General features: G+C 38.6%; 1 protein-coding gene across 2 annotated transcripts; it reads right to left on the bottom strand.

Moving 5' to 3' along the window:
* Positions 1-917: 917 nt before the first annotated feature.
* LOC134819183 (heterogeneous nuclear ribonucleoprotein A3 homolog 1-like) lies at positions 918-11,393 on the bottom strand. Of its 2 annotated transcripts, XM_063828973.1 has the most exons (7): positions 11,383-11,393; positions 4,042-4,090; positions 3,408-3,846; positions 2,946-3,111; positions 2,079-2,210; positions 1,789-1,946; positions 918-1,266 (listed from the first exon to the last, which is right to left on the bottom strand). In XM_063828973.1, the coding sequence occupies exons 2-7, from the start codon at positions 4,048-4,050 to the stop codon at positions 1,097-1,099; spliced, it is 1,074 nt and encodes a 357-aa protein (XP_063685043.1). In that variant the 5' UTR covers positions 4,051-4,090; positions 11,383-11,393; the 3' UTR covers positions 918-1,096. The 2 variants fall into 2 exon arrangements, with proteins under 2 accessions (XP_063685043.1, XP_063685044.1); XM_063828974.1 differs by lacking the exons at positions 918-1,266; positions 1,789-1,946; positions 2,079-2,210; ... (1 more) ...; positions 3,408-3,846; positions 4,042-4,090 and adding exons at positions 6,057-8,004; positions 8,162-8,530; positions 8,686-8,888; positions 9,247-9,446; positions 9,576-9,605 and having other exon boundaries at positions 11,383-11,387.
* Positions 11,394-12,812: the final 1,419 nt, after the last annotated feature.

Here is a 12,812-nt window from a genome sequence, read left to right as displayed (position 1 = left end):
GGATTACTATGAAGGGCTACCAAGACACATATGTGTGCAGAAACTTGCATTCTGCAAAGCATGGTCCCGTTTAAAAAGATACAAAAGAATTCATAATTAATTCACAATTCAGGGCTTTTCTTGTTTGTCCTTTCATCTAATTTCTCAGTTCTGACGTTTCTCAGATTAATTATTCTAAGGGAAGGCATCGATCTGCTGACATTGAACCGCATGACCATAGTGAGTTCAGTGCCAATACGACAAGGAAATATTTTGAAACCATCCAGACTGAAATTAGTTTAGATTTCAACCCGCTCGCCTCACTACCTGTATCATCAATCAGAAATCATGTAAACTGCCGCGCCTCTCTCCACTCTAAACTCTCAACTGATTTCAGCGAGCTTACTTTAACTTCTACTTAGCTGGCCAGTCTGCAACTTATGTCAACAACGATTCGGTACCAATCAGCAGTTAGACCGGTTCAATTGGTGTGCTGTGAAGCAGTAGGTTTAATGTAGGCACAACTCTTTAGAAGCGATCATGTTTTGGTTTATAGTGTAAGTGAGTTCCATTGCTAGGTACTGTGCATTAATGATGTAAACTGGCAGATGTACAGCAGATTATGATAGCAGGATTCAACTGCCAAGTAGTTACGTTAGGAAGTGGTCACATGCCAACACGTCCTATGATAACTGGTAGCTGATATGTGGGCGGATTGTGGTGCACATGCTATTATGAGTACTGGGTATTATATATATATTAGATTACGTTGTACGTGGGTGTATGCCAATTCTACAATGCTGGCGACGTGAACACGCGTGCGCGTGACAAAAAGTTGGCGCTGGAATGCTGATATCCCCCTTACTTTTCATATGTTTTGCTACATTTTTGCTGACAGTTTTTGCTTTATGGCTGGATACGAGAGAATAACCACAGTATCAGTTAGTAAAATAAAATCATAAAATAAATAAAAATATAATTCAAAATGCAATTTAGATTCAGTCTATCACACAGAAACTGGCGGGTCCGGGGTCTATCGTACAGAAACTGCCGGGTCTTTAATAAATAATGTACAATGATAAGCTGTGACGAAGTGTTTTGAGTCCAGTTTCAATGATCAATAAGGTTGGAATCTGTTGCCCCCACCGCCATAACCACCACCATAGCCGCCACCATATCCACCGCCGTACCCACCACCGCCTCCATAACCTCCACCGTATCCGCCGCCGCCATAACCGCCACCGCCGTAGCCGCCACGATGACCGTAACCGCCACCTCGTCCACGGCCTGAAGAATATTGGTGATGGTTAAACACTAACTTATTGACAGAGAATATTGACATTATGGTATGCCGTGATAAATAATGGTACAAAGATACAATGTATTGCGTGAGGTTTGCCACGAATTAATGTTAGGACAGTACAAAGATGATATAATATGGTTTGATGTTCGGAGAGTACGAACAGTGTCACGATATAACGTAACATGTCAGAGATCTCAGATGGTGTTAAATGTTGGACTGTAAGTCTACAGCAACTTGCTATCTCTTCCGCAAGCCACCCGGTAAACGTCCAATATAAACATGATCTCAGGATTTGTGGGTTGGATCATACCCAAAATTAGTGTTTAGAGAGGAAATATAACTAAAATTATGCCTTTGGTGTAGTGATAATGAGTGGAATGAGCTGTCTTGATTATCATATCTAAATCATCAGCTTACATTAACGTTTATACAGCTAGATTCTGCAAAAATAAACCAAGGAATGACAGAAACAGTGTGGAAATAAACAAGTAAATAAATGAACAAACCTCCACCTCGTCCACGACCACGTCCCCTACCACCACCACTGCCACCTTTCGGTTCTGCTTTCTTGGCAAACACTTGGATCCCATTTATCTCATGGTTACGGACGATTATTATCTTATCAACCGCGTCCACGTCGTCAAAACTCACGAAGCCGAAACCCCTAGATTAAAATTACGTTAGAAATGTAACTTCATAGTACAGACTAATTTCAGAAAATAATTAACGTTAGCAGAGAGCAGAGTTGAGACAAATTTTTTAAATCAAATTATATCGTCTTGCTTATTATAATTACCTGAGTTTTGGCTCTTCGCCCTCTTTATTCTTAATAAGGTCGACATTCTCCACCTTGCACGCGTAGTTAGCTTCGAAGTACTCCTTGACGTTCTCTTCTGTGATTCCTTCTCTCACTTTTCCAAGATATATCCTGCGGGTTGGAACTGTTATAATATAGGATATTTCACATTCTCCAATAAAACAGGAGAATTCTCTAGAATGCTTTCTGCAGAATAGATGAGGATTCTGGGGAGGCGTATTTTTAGACGTGACAGAAATAAACCAATCGGCTTAACAATCACTGTCGCACATAACAAAAAAATATGCCTCACCTTCCCACCAGAATCCACATCTACATTTCTCCAGTAAAAAAAGAATGTGCAGCACTCACTGCACGTGCGTGTACCGGGGGGAGGATCATACACTTAAGTCGACGTCACGTACAGAACTTAGTACCTGATCCCCCCTGCGTGTACTGACACGTACAGTGCATCCCCACTCACACCAGCAAAGCGCGTGCAAACTATCACACACACTCACTCACACTCACACACACACACAACCAGTTAAAGGACCACGCCTCAACTTCAAACTTTTCTCCACACATATCAGCTGTGCACTATGTTTCAATGGCCATGTTTTCAATATTAATGCGTGCTAAAACGCGCTTTTTGCTTACTGTTTCTTAACACTGATGTGGGGTGGTCCAATGTGAACACTCTATGTATGCATAATACTTTGAACAGTCCACAACGCATTTTATGCTCTACATGTGTTTAGATTAGGCAGTCCCTCTACAAATATAATGATACCTGTACAGTGTACGTGACTTAGGATAATTTGAAACGAAAAACAAAATATGCCGTTGGTTTTCAGAAGGACATACCTTTGTGATTTCTCGTGCTGGGAAGGTTCCTGGAATTCCCTAGGAATAGCTCTTTTCACTTCGATTGTTTTACCGTCGAGTTCGTGGCCCCCCTCTTTCTTGACTGCTATACAGGCGTCAGCTTCTGATACTCTCTCGAATGTTACAAAACCGAATCCTCGGCTTACTGAAATGAATATAAAGGTTAATTAATTTAAGTTTAAGTTAAAAGGCATGGAATTATGGAGTGTTGTCATAAACGCACTAAGCTTTAAGTTGGGATGATCGAACCTTAAAATAGGTCACTTTTCCACAGCTTTAAGTAAGTTAATTTTTATAACAACAACCTTAACCGCAAACTAGTTATCATTTTCCACAACGTTTGCCAACTCTTTAAAAAGAGATGACCATAGCCGCACTTAACATGTTTCACACAATAATAAAGAGCATATAAAATGTAATAAAAATAACTGTTCAACTTACTCTGTCCCTGATCCTTGATTACAACACCGTCCGTGATCTTGCCGAACTGAGAGAAAAACTCCTTGAACTGTTCGTCACTGGTTTCCCTGTTCAGCCCTCCAGCGAAGATCTTCCTCAAGTTTTCTGGTTCTTCGGGTTCGTAAGAATCGGAATCCATTTTCTCTTCAACTGGTTTTTCGTCAGCAAGTTTTTCTTCGGCTGGTGCCTCTTCTGCTGGTTTCTCTTCTGCTGGTGCTTCTTCTGCTGGTGCCTCTTCTGCGGGCATTTCCTCGGCAGGTTTCTCTTCTGCTGATGCTTCTTCTGCGGGTGCCTCCGCTGCTGGAGCCTCCGCTGCTGGAGCTTCCTCTGCTGGTGTCTCCTCTACTGCCATCTCTTCAGCTACTTTCTCTTCAGCCTCCGGAGCCTCGGGTGCATCAGTGACCGGGGTTTCAGTGACAGCCTGGGAAAGAGAAACTATGTTAGAGCTGGCACCGGAAACTTCAGCTTTACAGATAAATCAAAGAGCGGATAACGGTAGATAGTATCAAGACTTAGAGCCATTGTAAATCAAATCAAGCAGAGAAACAGACCATATTATCATGTATGAAGTACACTGACATTATGTATATTATGTATATTATACATTATGTATTACCTCAGCCATTGTGGATTACAACAAGTAACAACCCGAACTATTGAGCCAGCTAAGGATTTAGGTCATGAGTGTGACTTATACAATAAATAGTAAAATACATTATACAATAATAAAATGGTAGATCAGTAAATTAAACGGTAAACAATTGATTTAAGATATAAATTTTATAAGTAGTACAACAATGCTAATCAATTTTCGAAGTTTGTTTTTATGTAAATACTGTCCACTTGAAATGTTCAAACTGCTAGAGTTCTATCAACTAAGTCTCAACTTGGTGTCTCAACTTGGTGTCTCAACTAGGTCTCAACTAGGTCGCAAGTTGGTGCTAGGTTCAACTAGGTAGTATCAGTATCTATTCAGCTATCTAGGTGTCAGGTAGGTGATCTGTTCAGCTACTAGCTATAATTGCACCCTGGAAGTAATTAGATCTTAAGAAGAATTGGAGTTGTGCCAATTTTTTATATGATCAATTTGTTGACGTCAGTTTTAAATGAAAAGTATATGACGCAGGTTTACGTTTAGAATAACTTACTTGGAATGCTGGATTGAACGCTGTTCTGTTGCATTTATACGCATGATTACAGTGTATCCAATATCAAGGATTAATGTTATCTCGGTTAGTTCAGCCACCTGGCTCTCTGCCAAACGCGGGGTCCCTGGGACTGCACAGTGGGCCAGAATAGGGGGTCATACTGTAATAGACCATCAGTGATCAATTTAGATCATTTCAAACATTATTTTTTACTTCAAATCAGTTGAATATTGATTTTTAAACAAATTTTGGTCGTTTATAAGTCACAGAAAAATTTTTTTGGCTCATTCCATAGAAATTTTTCATGGCTGAAATTTAGGTCTAGAGGCATCCAATTCGAGTTTTTGCTAAAGATAATCGTTGAATGTGTTTAGAATGTTTTTAAATTGATAGTCCTGAGGCTATTGATCATTTTAGTTTTCGAATTATGAAAAAATATTGATCGTAGCCAAAGTTATGTCAAATTGAAACCAGAAAATTGGGCGCAAATGCCAGAAATTTCTGAAATTGTCAGAAAATACCAGTAAAATTCCAGAAAAATAGCATTTTTTGATGATATTTCCAAAACAGACCACTTTTTAGTACCCCATAACCTCATGGCACCAGGCCACGACATTGAGAGCCAAGAAAGATGTTCAAAATGGGGTTTGTTTGAGAAAAAATAATTTTTTTCAAATCTGCAAGGTAAGTCTAAATTCCATCAAATTTGGGCCTTTTTTCAACTTTGGAATTTTTTTCTGAAAAAGACCCAAAAAAACCCAGAACAGTTCTTCTACCATTGTTTAGAGAATCGTCTGAGCTTTCAGATGGTACCATGCATTAGTGGGGCAACCTGAGGCAAATAAACTTTTTTTGGCCAAATTTAAGCAAAAATTAGTCAAAAATGAGGCCTAAAATTGAGTGCGTGCCAAAAATTCAGCTTAAATGATATGATTACATGGTTTTTTGCATGAATTGAAGCAAAGAGAGTACTTTCACCTTGATTAGGAGTCAATATACGGTGTTTTAAGCCAATTTTAGAAATATAATGATGGGTTATGCCAATTTTGACTGCCAAAAGTGAAAAAATTGGCAGTCAAAAAATTTCGTAAATTCGCCGACGCGCTGCGCGAAAGCCATTTAATCAATTCAATTATGGTTTTTTGCATCTAATAGCCAAGATTTTTTACTGCAATACAAAACTTACTTAATTCCTTTTAAAAGAACTCAATTTTTCGTCAATTGTAGTATGGTGGCCCACTGTGGACTGGTTACTAAACACCGGAGGTATTTCAACATATTCTTTATCGCTACTGAGAAATATTACCATTAAAACGCAAAATGTTGGAGCATGGACGGAGAATTAAACTTGGATATTTAGTTCCATTTCGAACCTTTTTCTTTGCAATAATTTACATATAATATATATGAGGAATGTATGCAAAAGCTGGGGGAAAATGTTTGACAATTTTGACGAGTGAAGCGATGGAATAAAAGTCGGGAATATAAGAATAATTTAAACTTCAAAATGAAATTTACATAATAACAACAACAACTAACTGAATCATCAAATTTAAAGAAGGCCCGAGAAAGGGACAGGGACGCAAAATACCCCATAAATAGCTAAGTGCTCCCTGTCCGTCGAGCCATAGCAATGTCATGTCCCTGGTGACACAGAGAAAAAAGGGTAAATTTGAATTTGGCCTTTTTTTGAAAAATTAGATCGGTAAAACATTTGATTTTCACTGCAGTAAATCAGACACTTGATTTACAGCAGGAATTGTTTTTTCAAGGAGCACAAATTTGAGTGGTTTGTTTTCTTTACACTCAGAAGCAAATATTCTGTTATTTTGTCTTGGCAATTTTTTGTGAAGTCGTCGGCGGTAGAGTGACGATTACTATTTAATCTTGGCTGGTCACTCAGGGAAAGACACATCAAAACCCAGAGATCAGATATATACACAAATCGAAATTAACGAATCGACCCGGACAGAAAATAATTGTATGTTGGAATTGCAATAATTTATCATCAGATGTTAAGTTTGTCCTATCTTTTAGAGATCGTAATGAAGTCCAAATAAATATCTTATATATATATAAGTTATGTAATTAAAACGATCTGACTCATCTTATCTTACATAAGAAGTAAGTTGGTAAATTAAATTTACACTTTAAACTGGAGCCTGGACAAGCTGGACTAGATATACCCGAAACAGATGTTTTAATAGATTTAATAAACGTTCCAGGCCCCCAAAAGAGAAAAAGTTTGCGGGATAAGAGGGTCACCGCACTAAGAAATTCTCAATTATAGCCTAGTTTGATGTAATTTAAACCTGGATATAAACTCCAGGCTTTGCCTTGTCCGTTGATCACAATTTCTGTGGGCTTTTCATTCTAGCTAACAGTGCCAGTTACCACTTGGGGAGAGAAATATTGGAGAGAAAACCTCGCGCTTACACAACTCATCTAAAACCTTGGCTATTCTCACGATAAATCACCTTTTTCACCTCCTTAAAAGAAATAAAACGTCAAATTCCTGAAATTCGTCCAACTTTTTACCTCTCCTCATCCTCACGCTGACACCATCAACTCACAAAGCACCGTAGTCTGGTGACGCTAACTATTGCGTTCAACACAATATATTAACAGCGTCATAAACAAACAAATCCAGTTTCAAAATGGCTTCGTATAAAACAACGAAGCTCGTTATAAATAACTTATATATAAACGTGAAAATAAAACTCAATATCGATCTCATTTATATCTATTGAAAAACGGTGTGGCAACTGATCCTTCCAAAACGCATCTTGAACCAATTAAACGTCTGGGATAGACGTGTGTACCAGCAAATTTGTGTTTGGTAAGGGATAAGATATTCTGAAATTGATTTATTTTGTTTTGATGTTTGGATCCAGGCCACACCGCTGTGTGAATTCAGTTTTGATGCGCTGCATTGCTATAGTTTCACATAATAAAGAGATATGATTAAACATGTGTTAACAATAACCACACCATTCAACCAACACTCGACTCAACTTACTCAATCCGGTAAAATTTAAAAGAACTGCTAACATTATCTGTGGCACGGAAACGAGACATCCAACGTTATGGGACCCAGGATCTTTCACCATTTCTCTGGCTTTTATCCTATCTTTTTTGCATGTTTTAATTTTAAAGATCTGGGCTGAAACGCTAAAATGGACATCACATCCCATGCCCGGCAATCAAGCAAGTTGAGTGTCAGTAAAGTTTGTTTTGATGTCACCAGTTGTGTTGCATCTTTATTCTCTACTGAGGACAGCCCTAATAGTTGGATCCTTTACGCGGCTGCTGGGGTCCGCCGCCACGACTGGGGTTGTTGGAGCGGGGTCGGGAGTTCACACCTCGCGTGTTTCCTCGGCCACTGCCGTTGTAATATTGAGGAGGGTAGTCGTAACCTCCGTAGCCGTAGCCTGAGATTAAGGATCATTTATGGATTTGCAAACGGTTTTTTAAATTTAATAGTTTATTACGAACTAGAGTTTGTGTACCGAATTTGAAATGAATTTATATTAAAACTGACTTCCAATCGAATCGTTGAAGATTGGTTCAAAATTGATGTTAACTGACCTGGGCCGTAGCCGTAGCCGTAACCACCGCCGCCGCCGCCGCCGCCGCCACCACCACCACCACCACCGTTGTAGTATTCAGGACCATTGTAGTAACCATGATAGTCATTGTACGGACCGTACCCGTAGTCATAGTAACCGCCATAGTACCGTTGACGAGACCCTTTTGGTTCTGCTTTCTTGACTTCGACCCTGGTACCGGCCACTTCATGGAAGTGTCTGATGCACAGTTCGTCGACTAGATCAGTGTCGTCTAGAGTCAGGAAACAGAACCGACGTCGCTTCTGCTCTTTGCCTTCTTGTTTCTTTTCCTTGATGAAATCAACCTTTGTAACGGTCGCACCGAATGTGTCTTCGAAGTATGATTTTACTGAAATTGAGCAACAGTAGAAAAACGAGTAATGAATATGTTACTTTACAGAACTTTAGAATTAGAATAACACTGAGCTCCCAGATCAACTGATGTGTAAGGTATAAAGTTTCTGCTAGCCAGATTAGCAGCAAAATTGAAGCTGTATCACCTACTTGTTTCTTCATCAACATCGGTATCAAGACCTCCGACGAAAATCTTGTGAGTTTTCAAACTAGCATTCTTGTCTTTGTTGCCTCTGGGCATGGCTCGTTTTACTTCAATCTCCTTTTCGTCCAGTCTGTGATTCTTTTCTTTCTTTTCTGTGAGGCAGCTCTTAGCTGCGTCATTGCTGGCGTATGTCACAAATCCGAATTTTCTGCGGGAAATACAAAAATTAAGTCGTGCAATGATGAAATCATCACAGAACTGATTAGATGTGATGGCCAAGACGCTTCAAACGTATTACAAAAACCTGATGACTACGATACAGACATACTAGACAACAACCAGCCACATGAGTATTGCAATATGATTATAATCATAGCGCTATATCACGAGAGGAGCTGTATCTTGTATCAGAAAGCAATCACAAAATATACGGTGAGCTCGGGCGTACAAATATAAATATTTCTGAGCACAGAGAGCTGATTGGAAAATCTACAACGGCACCACACAGAGCAAACAACCTTTACACACAAAGAACACTACGTAGGAGGGGTTAAGACAATGCTCACCTAGACTTTCCGTCGTCATATCTGAGAATATTAATATTTTCAACCTCGCCGTACTGTGCGAAGTATTCTTTGCTAGTTTCTTCGGTGGTGTGCTCGCTCAGGCCTCCAACAAAAAGCTTGCGTAGTTTGTCGTCTATTTCTTCAACACCATTTATATGCTGAAAATCTGGATCGTCTATTTCTTCAACACCGTTTATATGCTGAAAAGTTGGTCGTTAAGCATTGTTTACAAATATTTAAAATTCTTAAATACCTATCAACAGTAGTAGATTGAATCAATGTATAACAATTATTCGGTATTAGTTGAGATTTATAAAACAAAAACTTACATCCGCATCTTTACAATCTATCATTCTGTCCTATAAGAAGGTGGGTTAAGCATAGAACAGATAATCCTGTATCTGGTCTAAAACTGGCACAACTTAGCGAGTTTAGAAGGTTTGAGATGTTATTTGTGCTCCTCAGGGTCTCTACTTCAAAAAAAATTTGGGTGGATAATTTTTTATGTTTGTTTAAACCCGTGACCACGCCCTTTTTAAAGCGTGGGAAAAATTTGACCAAAATTATCAAAATTTGCCTATATTATCTAATGAAGGTTTCTAAATGGCTTTTTATGATACTGTCAGTATAACTTGAACATAAACAAGGTAAAATATAATTAATTGAACTTAAGTGGCGCCTTAACCACGCCCATTTACGCCATTTTTGGCGCAAAATGATGAAATTTCAAATTTTGTTGTAGCATCATGTGGGGTATCAAACCTTAGGTATTTTGACACGAGAAAATGATTGGTGATGGTATTTTTTCGAATAGAGTGTTCCCTGATCAGTTATTGTTCTGGTTAACATCACCTACTCGTGATAAATTCCTTTAATGTAGCCGATAAAACTAAGGACCTCCTGTAATTTGAAACCAAGTGAGCAAGCAAAAAACTGATAAGTGATGTCCCATGACATTGACTAAAACCCCTAAAATCGATACAATGATTATTTTATTTCTTTGCGTTAAATTTGTGCAGTTTTTGTGCTAACTTCGTTAAACAGTTGCCTTTGCAAACAACCCAATTTTATGAGCTGCATTGGGGGTAGCGGTCATGATTCAGGGGCTGGAGGGTCACAGCCTACCGGATCAATATCTCTTAAACTATCTAAAGAATCGGCATACGATCCAGAAAAACACTGTATCTTTTGCTTAGACGCCAGCACAACACTCTTCAAACTTAGTAGCAGTGACAATGGCAGGACAAAAGTATTGCAGGTAATCTTAACAAGTCATTACAACTATTACAACTATTGCAAATTCATTTCAACATTTAATTGTGTGGTTTTGACAATTTTTAATTCTTTCCTTACAATACCTCCTGAGGTGTCGCAGCATAAAATTTGCAATAGATTTAGCCTATTTTTCTAGGCTGCCGAAACACGAGCAGATAGAAAGGTATTAGGACGTATTGCATTGCTACCAAATGGATTCAAGTATCACGCGAAATTGAATCGGTGCTACAAGGATTATGTACACAAGAAAACTTTAGATGCTATTAAAGAAAGAAAACGTGCACGGGAGGAAGATGAAAGCAAAGACGTGAGTTAAACTTTCAATCCTTTGCCAAGAACATCTTCCTATATTTTAATACAGGCAATACAACATTAAATGGTCAAATTATGTCATATATTCTGTCTGCTGACTTTATGCACAATTTAAGAGTAAACAGTCTACTGATACTAAGAGTTCGAACGTAACAGAACGGAATACACGAAGCAAAACCCCTTCCAATAGAAACACTCCAAGTAATGAACGTCCAATCTGTCATAAAAATTATCGCTTTGTTGGAAATCTTACCTGATTAAGATTATCAATCAACTAATAATCGATTTATACTTGATTGTTTTTAAATCGATCCTTAAAATATGTGTGTCACTTTTGATGGAAATTTGATTTTATACTGTTCTTCAAAATTTTATGATTGCTGTACGGTGTACAAAATATATTTGGAACACTCAACCTTTTACTAATAGTTAAGAAAAAACAACAGACCATTTAAGTTATTTATAGATGTCTTTTTCAGGTTCTGAGATACAGACGAAAGGGCATGTTTTGAATTCTACCAAATGTTTTATGTGTGACTCGGTGCAGACTACAATAAATGGTAAAAACATCAGAGAAAAGTACAGAATTTGTGAAGTTGAAAGGGCAAAACAGGTGCTTGTGGCTATAAAACATCTCAAAGATGAAAGTGCAGCGGTGCGGTTAGCTGATATAGACTCAGTCGAACGTCTGATCGCACAGGATCTCTACTATCACAACAACTGTTTGGCGTTACTTTTATCCCGTTATCAAAGATTGGTTACGAAATGCCTTTTATGCGAGGAACCTGTTGATAAATCACGTAATCTTTTGACCGTTGGACAGATTAAAGCACTAATCGCTAAGAGTGTTGATAACTACGACGATGAACTAAGTAACAAGATTCGAGAGAAATTTGACGAAGAACGAGAGTGTGTGAAATCATATTGCTATGCTCACAAGAACTGTGAAATCACTTACATTTCCTCTGATTCTCCATCAACATCGAAAATATACGAAAATCAAGTAACTCCAATAATCGAAGAATTAATTGATAGAGAATATGGACTGCCAGTTTCAAGTATTCGGGATTTTCTGTCTGCAGAACACCCAGACGGCAAGTTTTACAATCACAAGATTAAAAAATTTGTTGTTGATAAATTTTCCGATCAAGTGTCATTCTGTAAACCATACAGGAAAAGCGACTCGGAAGTCGTGTATTCCTCCTCAACAGATGCTGCCTCGATGATCCAAAAGCTGCAAGTCCTGAACGAAGTGAAATCTGCAGGAAGAATTTTACGAACAAAGCTGAGAGGAATGACTTTTGGGCTTGAAGACAGATTTTGTGATGCTGTAGATTTGCAGACTGCTCTGAGGGATACAAGAATGCCGGAGTCCGTAATGGATTTTTTGGGGGGTTTGCTTAATATCAGCAAGGCAACATTCCTCAAGTATCAGAAGAGTGTGGCAACAGATACAATATCAGAAACTGACGATGAAATCGAAGATGAAACTGAATCAGTTTTAACAAACAGTCCGAAAAAGATTCTCAAAGCAAACTCCCTCTTTCAGGTTATGCATTATATGGCAAATAATGGAGAAATAAGAACACCTTTCCATATCATGCAAGCTCATGCAATTTACCATAAAAGTCACAGTAGGGAACTTATCACAGCATCCAACCACCTGGGATTCTGCATTAGCTATCCAGAACTTTTGAGGCTGAGAGCGCTGTTAGGGCTATTTATCATGACCAAGTACTTACTTATGAAAGTCTCGCTGCCGAGTAATTTTGATGAGAATCAGGAGACAAGTGTGGGGATAGATAATTTTGACCATAATGACCAATCATCGATAACTGGAAAGAACGAAACCCACGACAGTGTCTTGGTCATGTATCAAACTGTACCGTTCAGTCAAAGAAACTACCGCCCTCCTACCAAAGGCAGAGTTTCCCACCATACGGATTTTGTAGTATCAGGCAGGAAGTACATATCAAAGT

This window comes from Bolinopsis microptera, chromosome 8 (assembly GCF_026151205.1).
Source record: "Bolinopsis microptera isolate Bmic1 chromosome 8, MBARI_Bmic_1.0, whole genome shotgun sequence".
Taxonomy (NCBI): Eukaryota; Metazoa; Ctenophora; class Tentaculata; order Lobata; family Bolinopsidae; genus Bolinopsis; species Bolinopsis microptera.
This window is presented reverse-complemented; position numbering and strand designations above follow the sequence as displayed.